This window comes from Haplochromis burtoni, unplaced genomic scaffold, assembly GCF_018398535.1.
Source record: "Haplochromis burtoni strain Fernald_Lab_line unplaced genomic scaffold, NCSU_Asbu1 Contig_62, whole genome shotgun sequence".
Taxonomy (NCBI): domain Eukaryota; kingdom Metazoa; phylum Chordata; class Actinopteri; order Cichliformes; family Cichlidae; genus Haplochromis; species Haplochromis burtoni.
Genome location: NW_024582423.1, coordinates 1,771,588 through 1,790,301, shown reverse-complemented (window position 1 = coordinate 1,790,301; position 18,714 = coordinate 1,771,588). Strand labels below are relative to the sequence as shown.

At 42.6% G+C, this 18,714-nt stretch overlaps 1 protein-coding gene across 4 annotated transcripts in view; it reads left to right on the top strand.

Moving 5' to 3' along the window:
• The window catches only part of LOC102289064 (tetratricopeptide repeat protein 28), a 196,185-nt gene that overhangs the window by 114,977 nt on the left and 62,494 nt on the right, over positions 1-18,714 (top strand). For 3 of the 4 annotated variants that reach the window (XM_014333713.2, XM_014333712.2, XM_005922728.3), the window contains 2 exons: positions 4,628-4,900; positions 6,657-6,787. In XM_014333713.2, the coding sequence (XP_014189199.1) occupies positions 4,628-4,900; positions 6,657-6,787 (404 nt within the window). Of the gene's footprint in view, positions 1-4,627; positions 4,901-6,656; positions 6,788-12,262; positions 14,798-18,714 lie in introns of those variants that run through there. The other variant, XM_042221196.1, reaches the window with a different exon arrangement.

The following is an 18,714-nucleotide window of genomic DNA, read 5'->3' as shown; positions in this document are numbered from 1 at the left end:
AATTTTAATATCAGGTAAAGATCACCTTGGTAAATAAAAAATACAGTTCTTAAATTATGGTTTCATTCTTTTCATTTTTTGGAAAGCTGAGTTTAATTCGACTTGTCACACCAGACCTGCCAGACCTGTTCGATTAAGAAATCTGTTTAATAGAATCTGTCTGACAAAGTGAAGTAGACTAAATGATCTCAAAATGACACACATCATGCCCAGATCTAAAGAAACAGTCTGGATAAGGTTACACAAGCTATTTCTAAGGCTTTGAGACAGTGAGACGAGGAGCAGCGGTGAACCTTCTCGTGAGTGGCGAGCCCACTAAAATAGCATTTCATAAAAAGAGCATCACACCAACAAACATGGTGGTGGTCAGAGATGGGCAGTAACGCGTTACTGTAATCTGATTACTTTTTCAAGTAACGAGTAAAGTAAGGGATTACTATTGCAAAAACGGTAATTAGATTACCGTTACTTTCCCGTAGGAACGCTGCGTTACTGCGTTACTAAAACCGTGATTTTTTGCGAGAATGTCTCACGACAGTGACGTAAGCGAGTGCGCCGTTAGTGACAACAGCTGTGTGCAGATCAACAATGGATCATATATCGATTGTGGGAGAGAGTATGAGCGTGCAGTAGGGCTGGGCCATATTATACCGTTCACGGTAATACCGGTATAATGTTAGGCAACGATAGGAAAATGAAATATCGCGATAATGGAGTAAAACGCGCATGCGCAGTGCCTTTGTTTTCATACGCACATGGCCGATTGTTGAGTGAAACAGATGAACCAGAATTGGTTTGTAAAAATGGTGCAACTTCAGTGATGTGGAACTGGTTTGGTGTTTGTCCGTCAGATACACAACAAAGCACATTTTTTTGCAGAACATGCAAGCGGCCGTCGTTATTGTCGTATTTGTCGGACTAAGATGCTCTTAAATCTGGGAGTAATCTGGGTCCTAAACTCCGTATGCTTCAGGTCAAACAACACTGCAGCATCACTGAGAGTTAAAAACTGTCTAAATTCTTTCATCTTTAATAAAACGATCAGCATTGCTGCTTTACCAGGTGTAACTATGAAGTTTAACTTCCAGGCATCCATGAAAACAAAAGTTTATTACATTTAACGGAGTTAGAAGTTAGCAGGAAGCTAGCGGAAGTTAGCTCGCTAGTTTCGCTAGTTACCTAAGCATGATATTGCATGTTCTGACTGAGAGATTTCTGAAAAAAATCAAACGTACAGCTCTGCTATCACTTCCAACATAAATGAAGACAGGAAACTAAACAGCAGTGACGTTTGTAGGGTTACTGAAGTTGGGCTAGCTGGTATATAATGATGTGCTACGTGATCGCTAGCGACACAGCTATGTTAGCATAACATAAACAGTGAAGCTGGAGGACGAACACTAACACTTTTCCACTTATAAAAGTTAACGTGAAGGTTTCATGGTTAGAGACAAATGCAATCGCATGGCAGGATGCTGTAAACGGACCAAACTTCAGTCAGGAGAACAACTGAGATAATCCATCCACAATACGAGGTTAGTCATTAATATACTGCAACAACATGGGAATAGAGCAGCTGCCAGAGAATTCAACATTAATGAATCAATGGTACAGAAGTGGAGGAAGCAAGAAGAATGAGTTTAATAAAGTTTGATTTATCTGACTGCTTTGTTTCGCTTAATGTGCCTTATAATCCCGTGCACCTTATGGTCCGAAAAATACGTACTGCACACTGCAGTTTAATGTTGCAAAGCACCTCTTTTTAACTTCAGTGGATATTATACATGGTTATGCTCAGGATATGTCAGCCCATTTCTACTGGAAATGCCTTTTGGTTAAACTTTCAGCAAGGAATTTGCATTTGCACTGTTACATTTTTATAAAGCTTTAATGTACATAAAAACCAGCTTCTTGTTTAAGTGAAAATAAATGGAAGGTTGTCTTTTTGCGCTAGTAATGTTGTGGAGTTGTATTTTGTCTCGCATCAATTATATCGTCGGTTATATCGTTATCGCAAATTTTCAAATATATATCGTGATAAATATTTTTGGCCATATCGCCCTGCTCTAGCGTGCAGCGTTTAAAGCGTGGAAGTACTGACCTTACTTTGAGTTTGATTCCATAAAAAGTGACAAAAACATTAGTGTCCGTTGTGCGTGGGAAGAAAACTTCTTTTTACAGCGAAAAAACCCCTAAACAAGCACCGAGTGCGCAACGACGTAATGGGAAATTCACAGAGAAACTCGCGGATTCTTCACTGACCGCAGCGACACCTGCACCAGGGTAAACCTCCGCCTACCTACTCCTGCTTTACAGGTGAAAATAGAGCAAAAGGACCGCTAGTCTTTGACTTTATTTATTTTCTGCTGTGTTTTACTTGCATCTATTTGAAAGACTGAGTGTAAACACAAAAAATATTTTATTTTATGTGCTGGAATGTGCAGAAAATAGGTTTAAATGTTAAACTAATTTATTCAAGTCAGAGAATGTTGCATATAATAAAATTTTTGCTTGATGCATAAAGTTAAAAGATTAAAACTGATAAAACAAGTTAAAAAAAAGATAATTTTCCATTTGATTACATTTTGTATGATGGATTATGCAGAAAAGGTAGAATTGGGCTGAAAGCTCTATCGCTTTATCACCTCTTCAGGTTGTAAATCGTGTTTTTAAAAAGTAACTAAGTAACTAAGTAATTAATTACTTTTGAAAATGAGTAATCAGTAAAGTAACGGGATTACTTTTTGGGGGAAGTAATCAGTAAGTAGTTACAGATTACTTTTTTCAAGTAACTTGACCAACACTGGTGGTGGTAGTGTGATGGTCTGGGGCTGCTTTGCTGCTTCAGGACCTGGACGACTTGCTCTAACAGTGAATTCTGCTCTCTACCAGAAAATCCTGAAGGAAAATGTCATCGATTTGTGCCCTGAAACTCCAGCAGACCTTGGTTCTGTGACAGGACAATGATCCAAAACACACCAGCAAGTCCACCTCTGAATGGCTCAAAACGAACAAAATGAAGGTTTTGGAGTGGTCTATTCAAAATCCACACTTAAAGAATCACCAGTTATTGCAAACACTTGACCTCCGTTCTTGCTGCCAGGGGTGGCACAACCCGTTATTAGATAGGTGTTTTACCTAACCAATGAAATAATCATCTAAAAACTGCATTTAAAAAAAAAAAAAATTACAGTTGTTATCTGTACAATAATAAAACTAATGTCATCATCTGAAACAATTACTTGTGACAAATATGCAAAAGAATCAGAAATCAGAACGGGGTCTTTCTCAGCCCTTTTTTCACAGCACTCTCTTGGCCCACGACTCTATTCTCTTAAGCGTTTGTTTGTAAGCCAGTGTATGTGTGTGAAACAATACAGTCAGATGTTGTCATAACTACCTGTTTAACGAATGAATGCAGCAGCCATGACACCTTTTTTAAAAAGCATTCTCTCAGTGTTTGATTTATGAGTCAGCTCTTGATGTCACTCCGACAGCAATTACAAGCTATGAATGGATATTATATGCACGCACTGTCTCCATAAGCACGACACTCTGCCAAGTCCTGGAACAGAAGCGACACTCTTGAAAGAGCATCATCAGTTATGCTTTTGAGTGCTTGTGTGAGGATGCATCTCATATTGTGCGTGTGTGTGTGTCTAGGTGAATTAGCATCTGTGGATGTTTCTCAGACTGAGTTACGACGAATTGTAGACTACACATCTGGTCACGCGTACCCGTTTGTACAGGCACGGACTTCTGTGAAGCGCTTTGCCCTGATTAGTAGCAATTCTCCTCGGGACATTTGCAAATACAGGGCCGTGTGAATTTACTCTGATGAATTCAAATGCGTACTTAAACACAGAAGAACGCTAATGCATCAGTAGACGGCAGAAAAAATAGATAACTGGGTAAGCCTCCCTTACTCACCCTTCATGTGGTTTGATGCTCATATCTGCCGGAGGACTTTGCAAGTCTGGAGGGGCCTTTGAATCCCAAATCCCACGTGGCCCACCATTGATTTATGTCATTGTGTGTATTTTCAGCCTCTTCGGAGGTCACCTTTCTGCATCTCCTTTGCTCTCCATTTCTCCACCGATGCTGTTGCTATGCTTCAGCTGCAGTCGTTTCCCCATCACTCTTAAAACTGTCTCAAAACCTACTCATCGTGCGTCATTCCCTTAAATTCCCTCAAATATCCGTACTAGCTGAAGGAAAAGGCACAAATTTGGTTTTGCTCTGTGATTTGTAAAGACAGTTGCCCCCAGTGGTCTAAACTGTTGCTATTTCTACACAGAACTGTTGGAAATTGCCTCTGATCACTCCAGTCAGAGTGGAAGAACAGAAAAATGGCTCGTATATTGAGTTATTGTTAAATTGTCAGTGAAAGCAGTCAGTCAGGCTGCAGGCTATGCTTACTGAGGCAGACAAAACACAACTGTTACTGGAGGAAAAGTAGAATCTAAATTCAGACAACAGTCACCTTTGTCGGAGACGTTAAACACGTAACAGTTATTGCAGTCAGTGTCAGATATCGGTGCCCATCAGAGTGTCAGAACAAGTTTCTCCATTGGAATAATCTGTAGTCTGTTTCTAATCTTGGCTTGCTTGTGTCTCTCCTGCACAGAGTCTCTCGAGCCCACCTATCAGCAGCTGCAAAAGATGAAGCTGGACAAAAGTCCATTTGTGGTGGTTTCTGTGATCGGCCAGGAGCTGCTGACAGCATGCCACCACACGGCCTCTGTTGTGGTGCTAGAAGCCGCACTGAAGATCGGCACATGCAGCCTCAAGCTACGCGGCTCCGTCTTCTCTGCCCTCAGCAGCGCTCACTGGTCCCTGGGCAACACAGAGAAGAGCACGAGCTACATGCAGCAGGACTTGGAAGTGGCCAAAACCTTAGGTAAGACCCCTGACTCGGGGTGACTGGATGCAGATAATATAGGTTAATATAGATTGCTTAGACACAAAAGTTCCCAGAGTGTGGCATTTCATTATTGTGCCCTATTGTTTAAAATGAAACAATCTTGAACTATAAATAATAGAGAGAAAATGCTCAGATCCTCATAAGACCTTTGTCATTTTTTCTTGTTAAATTATGTAAATAGCTAATAAATGAGTGAAATCTTTGTGATCAGTCATCATACAGTATTTTGGACTGGTGATGACAGTGTCTGTCAGTCAGTCAGCAGCTGTTGGGTGGTTATTAATGAGAATGAACACTGTGGTTTTATGTAATCTTCTAACTTTGTTATTTGTGCCATTGTGAAATTACGAAAGATTTGATCTAATTTGTTTGTTTCTTTAGTTTGTGACCAAATAAAATGATCCCATTAGCTGCAGTATATTTTGTGCTTAAAGTAGATGTAAGCACGAGGACAGTCTGAACAGTGTTTGAGCATTAAGCTTTGGCTGTTAGCGATCACCTTGTCAGTATGTTTAGCCACATAGATATCACTGTAAGCATTACAGCATGCTAATGCTAGCCCTAATCAAAACGCATTCTTGTCCTCAACTCCAGCCTTACATAACTCATGTACTGCGTCTCTGCTTACTTTCATACCTGAGTTGCTCTTGATGCATCCATCGGAGCGTGTGTGCACGTGTGTGCGCGTGTGTGTGCGTGCATGCGAATGTTAGAAAGTGCTCAGGCAAAGATAAAAGCGTCGTATGAATGTGTGTGTGATTGGGTGAATAAGACTTGCAGGAGAAAGCACTTTAAGTACTCAGCTGAGAAGGAAGGCGCCGTATAAGTACCAGTCCATTTAACGTACCCATGTCACACAAACACAGTTCAAAAATTCGAGGTTCAGAACAAAACAAAAAACTGAAGAGCTTGTTTTGCCCGGTAACGCATAACAGGCACGTGCACTCTACAAAGCAGTCTGTACATGTTCAATGTAGCAAATACTTTAGACTAATTCTTGTGTATCGTGATGAGTTCCAGTATAAAAGTTGTTAGTGTGACCTTCCAGTGAAGTTTATTTCTTTTTTGTCTCTTTTGTGTATCTTTCCATCTGAATATATTCCACTAAAATGGTCAAATTCCAGTCGCTGCTGGGAATTTTCTATTTTGTTTGCTCAAAAATAAATAATGCCTGCAGTAAGTATGGATTTGCCCGTTTGGGATTAATATATGAAAAGGTGAGAAAGACAGGAAAGGAAAGGGAAAAAACTTCTGAAGGGAAGATAGAAAAAATGAAAACAGGGAGTAGCACAGACTGGCTCCACTCTTTTTACCCCCACACAGTTTGACACATGACTGGGCAGCACAGCTGCAGATAAGGAGCTGTGGTTCTCAGGTAGAGCACAGAGACTTGTGCTTTACTTTGGCCCTGTCTGTGGGGCCTCTCTGTCAGGAAGAAATAATAAGGCTTTCCCCTTTCACCCTCTGGAGCATTGAGATCAACACTACCAGCTGTCAGAAAAGGCACTCTACTGTGGAGAACTTATAACGGGTTATAACGGCACTTTCCCTTTTAAGGGTGCGATGGCATGTCAGTGGCATAGATGTGGTTCATCACGTCCCTGTTTGACAGTGACAGTGGAATGATGTGAAATAATCACCGACTGGTTTGCAATCCTCCGAGCTTTACTGTAAATTTTATTTGTTAACTCTTGAAATTTCATTCTCATCCCTTGTGGTTTTCCCTCTTCAGGTGACCAAACAGGGGAATGCCGTGCTCACGGGAATCTGGGCTCGGCATTCTTCTCCAAGGGGAACTACCGTGAAGCGCTGACCAACCATCGCAACCAGCTGGTTCTGGCCATGAAGTTAAAGGACAGAGAGGTAAGAAACGCACAAATTGCAGCAGTCTTGAAACGGATAGAGCGGAATAGCTGTCATCTCAGAGGGCGATAAATTGATGTTACTACCATTCTTTCCCTTTTTCTCTCTCCCTGAGTCTCTTATCATGTTGTAGGTGTGAAATTGTGCTGTGCCTAGCATTCTTCAGCTCTGTCTTTTAGAGGGTACTTGAAGGTGGAGGCTGAAGGTCACAGAGATGCTGCTCCGCTTTGTCTATTTAAAAAAAAGAAAAAACTGGCGTCGAGTTAATGCAGAGAACAAGTGAAGGTGATGGCGGAGGACGAAGAATGAGGAAGTTGTAATAAAGGGCAGTAGGATAGCCTTGGCAGCTGTTTCTCCTTATTATCAATGCAAAGTATTTATGCAGATATTATGTAGATGTGTATCTGGTTTGTGAAGCAGTAAGTCTGGGACTTTGGAGCATATGCCTGCTTTGGAATGTAATTTAGAGAGATTAAGTTGTTTGAGGCAGCGAGAGAAAGGAGGAGTTGGAAGGAGAGAAGAACATGAAGGAGAGGGAGGAAAAAAGTTGGACAGACTGATCCACTTTTCTTTCAATTGGTGCCCTCTTTCTCTCCTTGCTCTGTCATCTGCTTCTCTCTCCCTCTCTCTGCGGTCATTGGTGGGGGTTGACAGGTGCTTGTTCCAACACAATTCCTGTCGCACATGCAGAAGAATGGCCTCTGTTTCCCCTTCATTCCTTATCCTTCCCAACAGGCAGGCCTGCTTGTTTATGCTGCCTGATATCAGGAGACATTTAAACGGTCCAGCCAGACGTGGCACAATGCGCCAGGATGAAACTAACTGTTGAAAATGAGGCCAGAGGTGCCCTTGACATCTTTCACTCTCACATTCTGAGGACATGTGCAGAGCACAAGTCAGATTATAAGCCTACAGACGCCAGAGTGAAACCTCTCTGTTATTTGATGTTAGTGAGGGATACAGGCAACACATGTAAGGCGCTGACTGCTCTCAGCTATTTGACTGTTCTGCTAAAAAGAAATGTTTTGATTATATGAGATATAGACATGAGATAGTTCTTCTGGCCAGAGTTTGTAGTGACATCTAAAGACTGCAGAGAAGTATATCAGACTATCTGCCACTAAGGCCTGTGCTGTCACTTCACTGTCGCTTCTTAAAAGAAAACAGTGCAGAAACAGTGCTTTTATATGTGAAACACAAGTGGGAAACTGACCACTCATGTCTGCAGGAACATCTTTGGGTCTATTGGAGGTCATTGAACAGCATTAATCGTTGCCTCATATGCGCAAGGTCTCGATTGCCCCCTGCACAGCCCGCCCTACTTGCCCCCCTTGTCCTCTTGTTCATCTAAAGGCCCCTTAATCAGAGTCATATGTGTGTCACACCACCTGGTCTCCCACAGAACACACTGGAGCCGAGTGGAGAGCTCATTACAGTCAGCCTGGTGTTTTTGTTCCTGATGTGGATTTTTTTATCTGGCCTTTCTGAAGCTGAGGTCACTTCCTAGAGGCCTGAGGAAGGATGTTGTTGCTGCCTGGATTTCCAGTGTCTGGCCTGCAGTCTAAGGGTTTTATGAAGGCACTCAAGCAGGAGATGATGCATAGATTCTCAGGGAACATTGGGAATTTGTGCCATTGGTGACTTGTAACAACTTGAATTGTTTAGTAAATTTCCTGGAGACAATAATGAAATCATCTGGTGAAATGGTTCATTTAGGAAAAAAAATGTTGCGGACAATGGAACTGAGTTAATGTTGGATGTGGGTTTTGATTGCGTTAAGCCTAAGGTTTGGATCTAATATGGACATGCATGTGTTTATATCCTCTTTTTCCTACGTTTGATAGCACTCTTAGATTCAAAATCAAATTCAGGTCATTGCAGCTCCTGGAGGTTTTTCTTTTCCATAGTATTTGTTTTCTGTCTCACCATGGGAACTGGTCCTGGGTGACATCAGAAGCCCAAATCCGATTATACCGGCCCTGATTAGCTGGCATTAGTGATAGCTATGTCAGGAATGACTCCTCCTATATATTAGACTAACACAACTCTACTCAGAAACCTCTTCTTCTTCATCACGGAAACCTATCAGCATCTGTGCTAAAGGTATTAGGGAAGCCTTTCAGCAGGTATCAGTGCTGCTGGCCTGGGAAAATAGTGACTTTCACAAGCTACATAAGCTATCTAGCAAGGCCTGATAGTGTCCATAAGCCATTAGTTAGTTATGACTAAATCATGAGTTTAGTGTATAAACTCTCATACGATGTGAAAATGTGTGATTTTTAGGACACTCAGACCTGATGTTAGCTGGTATGCTGTTTGCTTATAACCAGTTATTGTTGTTGTTTAGCCAGCGAGTTGTCAGCTGTTTGGAGATGGGAGGGTCACCGGTCTAGTCTGCTGACAATAAGTAATTGCGGCAATATTGGAAATAAATAAACTTCAATTCAGGAGATGAGGCTGAGGTGAAGATGAGGAAGATGAGGTGGTAATTAGGGATGAGAGAGAGCAGTGGTGGAGGAGGCAGATGAAGAAGTGCAAGAGAACGACATCATGAGAAACGATCATGAAAATATACAAGTACAAATGTCTGACAGTGCTTTTTGTGATTTTTAAATTCAAAGTAACTCATAAGGTGTTCTCTCTGTATGGCTGGTCTCTAGCTACATACATAAAACCCAATTAGGTAAAACAGCAATTTCCATCTCAGTCCACGAATACAAGTTTGCTGGGCAACACTGCGGTTCCACCACTGCTATGTATTTTTAATGTATTAGTTCTAAATTTTTGAGAAAGCATCAATTTGTTGGCAGATATAATTACACACTTTTCAATGCTTATTTATGAATAGAATATTATTTTTTCCTGTTAAATACCCTGTAACAACTACTTACTCTACCTCTAAGTATCAATAACAGAGCGTCATTAACTAGGATGCTTTATAAAAGTAATTGGTATGTGTTTTTGGGCTGGTGCTAAGAATCAAAACCTGTCCTTTTCAGTGCTCTGTGGGACGTTTGCTGTCATTTTTGCAGGACCTTTTTTGAGAAGGCTAAGGCAACAGCTCAGCACATAGCGGAGATTCATGTACTTTCTGTGTATCAAACATACATGCAGTTACCCTCAGGAAAATCAAGGTCAGCATGCAGCCTAATCCTGCATTTTTCACAGAAAGCATAAGCTTGTGTTTACACATGCAGCTCGCTGCCCTTTCCTCTTTCTCACTGTTGTTCACATAGTCGTCAGTGTCCAGTCTGTGCACTGTGGATTTTGTTTTGTTTCTTTTGTCAAAACCACACATGGGATAACTTGTGTCTATACAGAATTATTTCTACTAAATAAAAAATAGTGTATTGTAGAGGAAGTCTTTAGTGTCCTGATGGCCTGTGTGAACATTCCACCAGGGACCTGGCAACCTTGTCCACACACTTAAAGCGAGTTTCTCTCAAACAACATGCATAGCTGCATGCTGGGCCTGTCCTCTAGTGTTTTTAAGTAAGATGTCCACTTAAGGATTGGGTCACTGACCCCAGTGCACCCAAGCCTTAATGCAGGCTCTTTTTAGGATGAGGACCCTCCTCTATCAAGTGTAACTGGAGATAATCCAGGAATCAGTATTTTCCCCGTAGAAAGATTTCAAATGAATGCTATATAAATAAAACTTATGGATAGTTAGGTAGTGAAAATCTAATAGCCAGTGTCTTTGCTATAGAAACAAGGAACTGACTGTTAGTCAGCTTAATATATAGTAGGGGAATCCCAACTCTTCCTGCATTGGTGTCACAAGTGCCAGTCAGTCATGGCTGGTGTATTTGAGCTGCTAATTAGGGCTCCCAGAAAGGTTCCCATAGTGGGATGCTCGCCCAAGCTAATCAGAGTACAAGGGTTATATCCAAAACATTGCATTCTTAAGTCGTTATGGATACAGATTATAGTAAGATTGCACTCATTAAGTTAATTACTGACATCTGAGCATGTGGTGATATCATTAGGAGAAGTCAAACAACTCAAAAAATCAAATGTAGCCAGATATGGTACAGGGGGGGAGCTAAAAGTGGACTTTAATGGTTACTATTCTTAGCCTTATTGGTTCTTTGTACAATGAGAAATTAATAACTCATCATTTTCATTACAGTTATACTTGTTCACTTTTATTTTTGCCTTGAAATAAAATATCTTTTTTGGAGAATGCGTCAGTAGCATTGTTACTATGGTTCTATAACTCTCATGAGTAGTCTAACAAACAGAAGTTATAGCTACCACATGCAAAAATTCAATAAGTTGTTATGAACATGGGTAAACTCGTAATCACGTAAAGAGGTTATATGGCTTAACGTTTGTGACAAGGTAACATATACCTCATCGCGTATGTGTGCTAATAGTGGTACTAATAACACAACTGACAGTAGTAGACATAAATCAAAGCTGTGCCACAGTAGCTACTGTTCTCTGCAACATGGTGCACAGTTTCCTGTCTGTGATGAAGGAGCAGCGACAGACAGAAAACAGGGATCCCATATGAGGCTTGTCTATAACTCAAGAGGCAGTACAGTACCTGGATTCTGTAATGTCAGTAAAGACGCCAGGCCTAAGATGTCTTTTCATCTTCTAATAACAGTGGAAAATCTCTGTTGTGGCTCTTTATGGCACAGTTCAGCAGAAAAGTCAGGCATCCTGTTAGATCCCTGCTTTCGGCTGACCAGTGTGGCAATAATAGCTCAGCTTATGAATCTGAAATGATGAAGAACTGGAAAAGAGCAAACAAAACAGAAAAGACAGCAGAGGCGGGGTAAAGGCTCAAAGAATAAATGCTCTGTCATCCACGAATGGGAACAGGAGCTGCAGTCCAAACCAGTGAGGTCATTGGCTAGCGTGAAGTTAGTGTTTTTCTTTAGCTCACTGCTTTTTGGAAATAACCTTAAGCAGAATTTAAGCTGTCAGATATATGCAGAACAGATAAAACATAAGCTAACTTGCTAGTCTTTGTAGCTGTGTCTGTGTCGTTTCCAACTTTTGTTTTGTCCCAGTTTCCACACCTGGCTTTTTCCAAGGCCTGCCAGTAACCATATTTAACAAAGGCTCTCTCTGTCATTGTGAAACAAAGCTGTTAAACTAGGTCTTTCCTCTCAATACTCCTGTTTGCCGCCTCTTCTGTTTGTCTGTGACGTTTTCATCTTAAATAGTAGGTTTAACTAGAAGGAGGTAACCCCTAATTTGGGCTGTGAGTATTTAGGAGAAACTGAGGCGGGCTGGCAGTGGTGCACTCGATAATTATGTTTTGTGTGATGTTAAAAAGAGTCTCCACTGCTGACTCCCCCAACCCCAAACTGAAATGGAAATCACAATCAGAGAAGGATACAAACAATGTTTGGTTTTTTTTGTCCTTTTTTTCCATAGGCCCCCACACTACTACTTCATCTTCCACCACCATTCTCCTTTTAATTCTGGCTTTGTTCATCTAAGCTCTTCTTCCCTTCTGCTGCAAGGAATTTGCCCCTCACGCTGAAAGTGACACGGACTGTTTCGTCATGGGTGTTTATCTTGCTGCTTGTTTGGGGCTGTATGGATCCTGCTGGACCCTAGCTGGTATAATGAGGCTGAGGGCTGAGAGATGAGCCTCTAAATAAGGGGTGAGGCAGAGGACTAAGTGTGGGTGTTCCTCTTGTCAGGGTCTGGGTTTGTCAGTGTTTGTCAGCACTCCAGCAGAGGAGGGGATCATTAAGGAGTCATTAGTGTATGGACGTGTGCCTCCACCACTCGTCTTGGGGCCCACGCTAATAGAGGATGGAAGGGGAGGGGGGCAGCTTGGCACCCTTGTCTTTTTTCTGTAACCTTCACTGCTTTGTTGATTAAAAAGGGTTTGGGGATGATTAGAGGGGTTAATTTAGCAGAAATGCTGGGTGGGGGCAGGAAGAGATTGCTGTCTAACTAAATAAAAGACAGCACACCTGTTTCTTACAGTGCACGCTTCACAGGGGAAGGTGGCTTTGTGAGGGCACTCAACTGTTGATATTAAAACCACTATGAGCAATACTACCTTGCACAGAAGTATTTGGTTCCTCACCTCCTGCTGTGCTGTGCTGAGGCACAGAGCTGGCTGTAGTGCAGCATGTCCTGCTCGCTTTGCCTTAATGACACACAGGCTCTCCTCGGCCCACTGGTTTAGAACTGCTCTGCAGCCGCTCGCTTAGCCATGAATCATGAGAGATGGACGGCAGGCATCAGCCAATGGGCCGTGACCAGAGCCGAGGAACAAGGATTGCATGTGTGTGCTTTATTTTCAGCACACATCTGTGCTCCCATATTCTAGTGTGATGTAAGTGTGTCATGTCCTGTTCATGTGCATGTTAGTCTTGGAGCTTTTCAGTGTGCAAACAAACATGAAGCACAATTTAAGATCGGGGGGGGGAATGATGGTTTCCACCTTTATACTGTTCCAGTATTATGGTGTGTGTACTGATTTGTCCCCTAACACACTACTGACCCAGAACATGGACTTTCATGCACACCAGAGTCCAGGCATCATCACCATGTGTATGTATGCACACGTATGCAGGCGTGTGTATTTGTACTGTGCATTTGCTGCATTCGAGGTGACGCAGTGTTGTGTCTCCCCCAGTGGAGCATTTGGAAGGCTGTCAGAGAGATGAATGACTGCCGTTATATCGACTAGTGCTCCCTGCCGCCTCCTCCCTCTTTCCTTCCTCAGTGCCCCGTGCTCCATTTCTCCTTTCCTCTACCCTTCCACATCACCTCCACTTCTTTTCGTTTCTTCTCTTCCATTTCCCCCCATCTTCGTGTAATTTTCTTTCCTTCTCTATGTCTGCTTTTATAGACTCACACACCATATCGCTATATTCTCTGTGAGCATTGCCTTTAGAAAGAGCAGAGACAGTGCAGTGTTGCAGGATTATTTGCTATCATGGGCTTGGCTTTTTTAAATTGACAGCAAATCTGGATGTTGCATGGTCTCTTTGATTTACTGGTTAAAGAATCAGTGCAGAAGCATCACAATCCCTGTCTCTAATGCTACTCTAACAAGACTTAAACTCTATAGTTCCTTGTGTGGATTGAACTTCGCAGAATTGGGAAGTTGAGCAATTTGTCTTAAACAACAAACCTTGTCTATCTTTTCATCCCTTGCTGCTCCAATCAGTGGCGAGTGATTAAATAACAAATAAGCAGTGTTTCCTGACATGCTGTTGTGATGCACTTTATGATCATCACTGACATACGCAGATAGCGATCGTCAGACACTCTGGAGACAATCCATCGTGCTCCTTGCAGTTTCCGCTGCGCCTCAGGACACTGAGTACGCCGTAGAAATTTTAATCATTGGGAAAATCAAATGTCCGCTCATTAATCTGTGCAGAGAGATTTGATGTCGCACGGCAAGAGGGATGAAGATGGAAGGTGCCAACTCATCTTCCCTTAGAAAATGTGTAACAATAAGGGATGAAGCCTGATTAAAGGTGCCAGCCAGTGCACCATTAATCTACATGGCTTTGATTGAAATAAATTGGATGCTGGAGTACCCAACGGAAAAACTCCTAGCTCTCCTTACCAATATTTTGAATACTCCCACTATAGTGCTTGCTTTCTGGGGAGATTTCAAGTGGTCCAGGCAGCCTGGATAATGTGTTGTCTTTTAGTCAGGGATTAATTCATTATCTCGTCACATCGGTGTAATCCTTATTACACATTCGGTGAGTCATTCTCATGTAAATTCGGCTAAATGCCATCGGGTCAATCTTAGTGTTCTTCACCGGTGACCAGAAATGTGTCACGCTCTAGATTCTGGACAGACCTCCCACTTAAACCTGGCACTCCCTCCTCCTCCTTCCCTCCGGCCCTAGTCCAGCCCAGCCCTCATCCAGGCTGGCCAGAGAGCCATTTAAAGCTCTGGAACTGCATCCCTTTCTCCGGCCCAATCGATAGTGGAGCTGTCAGCAAGACGAATGGAGGCTTTAGGAAGTCCATTTTAATGAAGGAGAAGGAGCAAAGGAAAGAGAGGTACTTGGAAAAGGGTGGGGGCAAAAGGACAGGTGGAGGTCCACTGAAAGTAGCTATGAAAGGAATAAAGAAACACAGAGAGTGAGGAAAGGGGGAAAAGGAGAGAAGCAGAGCAGGAATATGTGTGTGTGTGTCTTTATTGAACGTGTGTGTAAAATTATGTGTGCGCTGTGTAATACCGTCTGCATTGAAGGCTGGTGATGGGTGGGCTGGGTTGATTTAGCTACAGTAAGACCTATTTCTAGTTCAGCAGTGTGAAATGGCTGCTTAGCTACAGTAACTTGTAAAGCACACTCCAGCACAGAAACCTATATTAGTTTTATCTGGCCTGCACACCAACACCACATCAAGTCTGGCTCATGAATCATGTCAGCAGCCCTGGGGTAAAAAGACATTGTTGTGACAAGGGAGAGCTACAAATCCAAGGAAACTCCCTCCACAGCCACCCTCTACCTACACACTGGCAGATCAACAGATCTGTGCACGTTTGCATTTAGAAGATGTCCTCTGGAGCGGACATTTGATGCATACGATTCTGTTGGCGGTGCTTGTTTTCAGCCCCTTTAACAGGCATTCTGAGCTGATACCATTTGCCTTGCGTCAATATGCAGAAAAGGATACATGCTAATTGGTCATTAGCGGTAGAGGCTCGAGGTTAGGCACAGTCAGTGGTGTAGACCAACAATCTCTTCTGGGCAGTGGCCCAGCTAAACCCACTGGAGCGATTACTAGCCCTTGATTAGTCAGTGCGACTGTGAAAATGATTGGCCATTTATAAATATAACCAAGTGCCTGCTGTCATCAGCCAAAAAGTTGACAGAACCCTCATGGCATGAAATAAATACACGAGTTTCTATATTTCATTTTACTGTTATAAAACTCTAATAATCTATAAGGCCACTGACAAGTGAGTTGAACAGGGGATTTTGTTAAAAGGCAATATTCTGCTTGGAAACTCATCCGAACAATACTTTGACATGTATCAATCACCTAAACACTCTACAAACCCCCCCGCCCCAACCCCCCACCACCACCACCACTCCTCTATGGCAGTTCCTGAAGGCAGTGGCTTCTCCCAGTGAGACTATGATGCTCAAGCTGCTCTGGAATGGTTTGATGAACTGACCCAGCCTCCAAACTGCCAAGATAACAATGTGAATGAGCATCATCCTCTGGCTGTGCTGAAACACACCAGAACCTCTGAAGCCCCACCCCACAACTCAAAGGATCCACTGGTGACACTATAGGATACCGCAAGAGGTCCTGTGTCAGCACCGTTATGGGTCAGACCTGTTTTGGTAGCACAAGGAGGAACTTTACAATATTATCCATGTTTTAATCCTGTGGCTGTAAAAAGTTTCCCTTTCTTCTTTCACTGAAACAGGTTGCGTTGGAAAGAAATGCTCCCTCCCCTCTGTGTTTTCCTTTTCTCCTGTATTTAAAGAGTAAAGCCAAAAATAGGACGTCGCTATTCAGCCATCTGTAAAAAGGATGAGTTTGTCCTTAGAGATAAGGTGAAATTCAGACTTAGCGGCAGAGTTTTGGACAAGTCCATGTGTGTTTTCCAAATGGTTTCTGTGCTACACGTGAACAAGAGGTCTCCCGTGGGAGTCAGAGAGGTCAGTGCAGCTACAAGCATTTGATGTTTACATTATATATAGCTGCTGCACACACAGGGATGTAGGAGGCGGCATATTTGCACAGTGAGGAAATGGTCTTTTTGCATGACTCCCTGACATCACGCCAAAGACGGGGGATTATAGCTCCTCAGTTTGGTTTGGCGCAAGCTTCCGCGCAACTCCTATACGCTGAGATTTGTTCTCTTTGTCGCTTTGTCTCTCACCACTCTTATCTTTAGCTTTTGTCCCGACTTACAGCAGTGTCAGCGTTCTTGTCCTTGTGGCATGGTATCCAGACCTTCCAGAGGCTTTCTTGGACGGGAGCCCCGGTTTCTGTATGAGGAGGTGGATTGTGTCTTTCTGGAAAGCCATCAGAGAGAGCAATAAAATGGAGAGAAAATACGATGCCCCAAGTGCGTGAAATGAAAGTACTCCATCTTAGGAGGGGATGAAGCCCTCTGGGTTCTGCTTATACTTGACCTTGCAGCACACGTGGTTTGGTCTCTAAATAACAGTCAAGTCAGGAATTAGCTGGCTACACATCAGTTTTGGAAAAATCTCTTGAATGTGCAGCCTTAAGTGTAGCATATTCAGTAGAAGTCTCAGAGGTAAACAGTCGTCTGGTTCATTTTATTGCTTCCTTACTCAGAACTAAGTTGCTATTGCTGGTGCTGTCGGTAGAGTTAGTTGGCTTTTGCTTCTGACCAGGTGTGTCCATCTCAGGTTGGATTGGCTCTCATCAGACATGCAGACGCACACAAGTACACTGATGGACCATTTATCCTGAGATTTAATTACGGTGGACAGAGCAGTAAGTTTTGATTTCATAGTAAATAAAGTACTGTTTAACTGTCCTGCATTATTAATGAGCTAACACAACTTAAAGTAGTAGTAATTTACCTATTTAATTAAATGCAAAATGTAAAAACTGAGTAACAAAAACAGGCCGTTGAACAGTGAGGTGCACATATTGTTCCCATACTCGGAGGAAATTACATCCTTGACTGGAAAAGGGAATTTTAGTTTTTGATATTTCTCCTGCAAATTGGCCATAATTGGTTCATATTGTTTTTGATACCAGACTTGCTTTTACAGACTGCACACAGCTGTTTGTGTGCACTATGTTTTGTGATTGCGGTGAAAGCATTTGCCCGCATGCATTTGTGTGAGCTGGGTGTTTGTGAATATGTGCACGGGCACGTTTTTGACTTCATCGCCATTCGGAGAGGCTTAGCGTGATTAGAGTTGCGTGATCCTCTGAAGAGTTAATGATGAGAGAAGCAGTAGCTCCGCGGAGGCCAATCACACACTAGCCTCTGACAGCACACGGAGGCTTATCTTGCTCTATGCAGTGTGTGTTTCTCTGACTGCGTGTTTGTGTGTGTGTTTGTGTGTGTGCACCACATGGGCTCTAATGCGTGGGAACATGTATTTGATGGGGTTTAGCTATCATTTCTCATGATAGTGTGTATTATCATTTACCATGAACACCATTAAAATATGCATGATTTCTTTGTCTGGGTGTTTGGCATTTGGGGGTTTATGGACATACGATGAAGAATCCATAATCATATAGCTTCATTATGCCAGTGCCAGACATAGATCCAGCACAGGAGGGGCTCTTGGTACCTCCGGGTCTCGTTCGGGGCTACACACCACACTGAAGAAGGCCGTTGGCTGTTTTTCCCACCCTCCCTTCACTCTGCGGGACTGACTGACAGGCTTAATGACGCTGTCGGGGTTACAGCATGTCTCCAACTCATTTTCGAATGTGATTGAAGTTCGCAGTGGGTAGCTTTTCATCAGTGTTGAGCAGACAAAAGGGACCTTTTTCAGTGTTGTCTTTGTATGTGTGTGCAGTTTGTGTGTTTGCACATGTATGCCTGGAGCTCAGATGAGATGCACAAGAGAAATCACTTTATGGTTGTAACCCGGACTGTGCAGGAATCCCATGTTCCCAGAGATGATAAGCTTTCTATGGGCTTGTCTCCAGTGTGTACTTCACTTGTTTATTGGATGCCATATACTGTATATAGACTGTGTGTGCTGATGTAGTGTCAGAACTGTGGACACTGCACAAAAAAAATGTATGTGCCGGCTGGTGTGTCATTATGCCAAGATGTTATACAGTAAGAAAATTCAAAGGTTACACAGCAATACAACACACAGGAAGTGTTACTTAAAGAATCTAGTCTTATTTATTCTCCTGTGTGTCTATTGGATATATTGCTCAGTAGGCTGGTGTAAGACTGAGTACAGTCCACCTTCATTTGGCCATTTGTTGCTGCAGATGTGAGA